This window comes from Thermoascus crustaceus (genome assembly GCF_041956765.1).
Source record: "Thermoascus crustaceus strain CBS 181.67 unplaced genomic scaffold VTN00scaffold_2, whole genome shotgun sequence".
NCBI classification, from domain to species: Eukaryota; Fungi; Ascomycota; class Eurotiomycetes; order Eurotiales; family Thermoascaceae; genus Thermoascus; species Thermoascus crustaceus.
Window position 1 is genome coordinate 2,787,940 of NW_027192528.1, and position 2,249 is coordinate 2,790,188.

At 35.0% G+C, this 2,249-nt stretch overlaps 1 protein-coding gene across 1 annotated transcript; it reads left to right on the plus strand.

Moving 5' to 3' along the window:
- Window positions 1–74: 74 nt before the first annotated feature.
- Window positions 75–1,306, plus strand: VTN00DRAFT_4565 (uncharacterized protein; the record flags this gene model as incomplete). Its single annotated transcript, XM_069431005.1, has 5 exons — window positions 75–83; window positions 347–355; window positions 656–704; window positions 856–958; window positions 1,048–1,306. 5 exons carry the CDS (start codon window positions 75–77, stop codon window positions 1,304–1,306), a joined length of 429 nt encoding a protein of 142 aa, XP_069290084.1.
- Between the last annotated feature and the right edge of the window lie 943 nt (window positions 1,307–2,249).

Genomic DNA, 2,249 nt, shown 5'->3' on the forward strand with positions numbered 1-2,249 from the left:
TCTATTACCCACTTATTTTAGATTGTCTGGGTTTCTTAAAACTAGGTACAAATTAGCAAGTACTTAAGTCAGGCATGTATGAGGTCATGAGTCTTTAGCGCTGTTAAAGTGCCACTCTAGATACAAATCCTCTAGAGTAGATAAAGTCACTCTGTAGTTCTTTCTTAACAAGCCTCTCTACCTGCCTTGCATTTCATCCATCAGAATCTAACTCAACTACTTTATCTAGGCAAGTACACTGCTTCTTGCCGCCTAGCAGCTGGCTAATCATATGTTGGACTAATCCAGACGCGACAGGCCACACTGGTATACCATATCCTTACTCTGGGATTTGCGAACAGCTTAGCATTTAACAGTAAGTGCCGAACAACTTCTTGCCCCCAGTCCTTGGAATTTTTCAACATCCACCTGCGCAGCTTTAAGAAGGTTGGCCAGTCAATCTTTCAGAATCAGATATCTCTGTGCTGTGACCAAGCCTTCTGTTCTCTTAAACCTACTATGCCCAAAGCATTATGCTACTCTAATTCCCCATCTACTTATCCCTGACGTGCACAGTGACTTCGTATTCTGAGTATTCTGCAATGAGCAAGCAATATTAGCTTAAGCCCGGTCACAGAATGCCTTTTCTCCTGTACATCAGCTGACAAAGCCACAGTCCAGCGATTTTCTTTTTTTCTTTGGAGAAGGATTTAACCCGCAAGTGAGTTCATTGGACAATCTGCATCCAGCGGATTGAACCTGTCTAGCATTATTACCCCTCTTTATTCTTCGCGGCATTGTTCTTGCCAGACAGAACTCATATTATTCTTTTTGAAGTGACTCGCTCTCGCAAACTCAACGATCGTGACCATGCAGGACTAGCTCCTCATGAGCACCTCCCACGTTACTTTGCGAAGTCCGGGCATATCGATGCAGACCCTAAGAAGACCAAGAAAGACGGTGGCGGAAAGGGAAATTGGTGAGGTCTCTCATGAGCTAATCTCTGAAGTGCTAGTTCCCTGGTTACGTCCAATAGGATACAGCTGACTTGTATTTGTATTGCTGAAGGGGTCGTTCGGGAGATGAAATGCAAGACTACAGCTACACCTTTACTAATGCTCGGCGTCGCTCCAACAGCAGTACTCAGGGTCTTACTGATTTCAAGACGAAGTTTGAAACTGTGGAGCCGGAGCCTGTGTTTGAGGAAGAGCTCCATGGGCCACTCAGTGAGAGTAGGGTAGATGAGCACATGGTGACAAAAGTTGGGAGTGCAGATAGCAGTGTCAGTGGCAGTAGTGAAGTCATTACAGAGATGGGGAAATCATAAGACATCTGTAGAAGTGGGCCTGCTGTTGTGGGGCAACTTGTGGCAAAGTTAAGGCTTGCTTCACCATGCCACTGTTTCTCTTAAAGTAACATCAAGATAAAGCCAGAAAGGTCAGCAACAAGCCTTACTACAATAAAATCTTGCAGGTTACTGCTACTGTCAAAACTGTCTATTTAAGATTAAATAATTGGTAAATCTTTTTAAAGAAGTATTAGTTAAGTTTTATAATAATATTATTAATAGCTACTTAACAATATCTATTTAGATATAGACATAGATTTTCTATTATAGATTTGAAATTAATATTTATTATATTATTTAATATTTAATTTTAAAGATACACTAAAAGATACACTAATTAATAAAGACTATATAAAGGGAGCCTATAAAAGAAAATATATAAAATTTTTTTAATGTTAAAATTTATTAGCTAATGTAATTAACAGCTGAACTGTCCACTTTCATGTTAACTTCCAACTATTATTCTTTAATATATTATTTTTTATCTCTACTATACAAAATGCCTCTTTCTTAAGAAAATTAAATTTAAATAGAAAGTTTATAAAAGTAAAAAATTTTAATTAAAATTAAGTTTTTATAATATTTAATATATCTAAATCTACTTTTCTTAATTAGCTTAAGAGAATTAATCTATAATTAGAAATATATATTAATAGCTATAGTTTAATAGTTCTTAAAAAAGAAGTTCTTATTAAAAAGCTACTAAATATAGATAAATAAGGCTTTTTAATTTAGTCTAAGTTTCTGTATAAAATAGTATAGATTTTATTTTATAAATATATATAGAATTCTATTATAGTTCTTAGTATTAATTAAGCTTCTTTCTTTATTAAATGCTGTTCTAAACTATATACAAGATATAATTAGAAAATTTAATATCAGTATATAAAGCAGAAGAATCCAACTATTATAAAATAGTAAT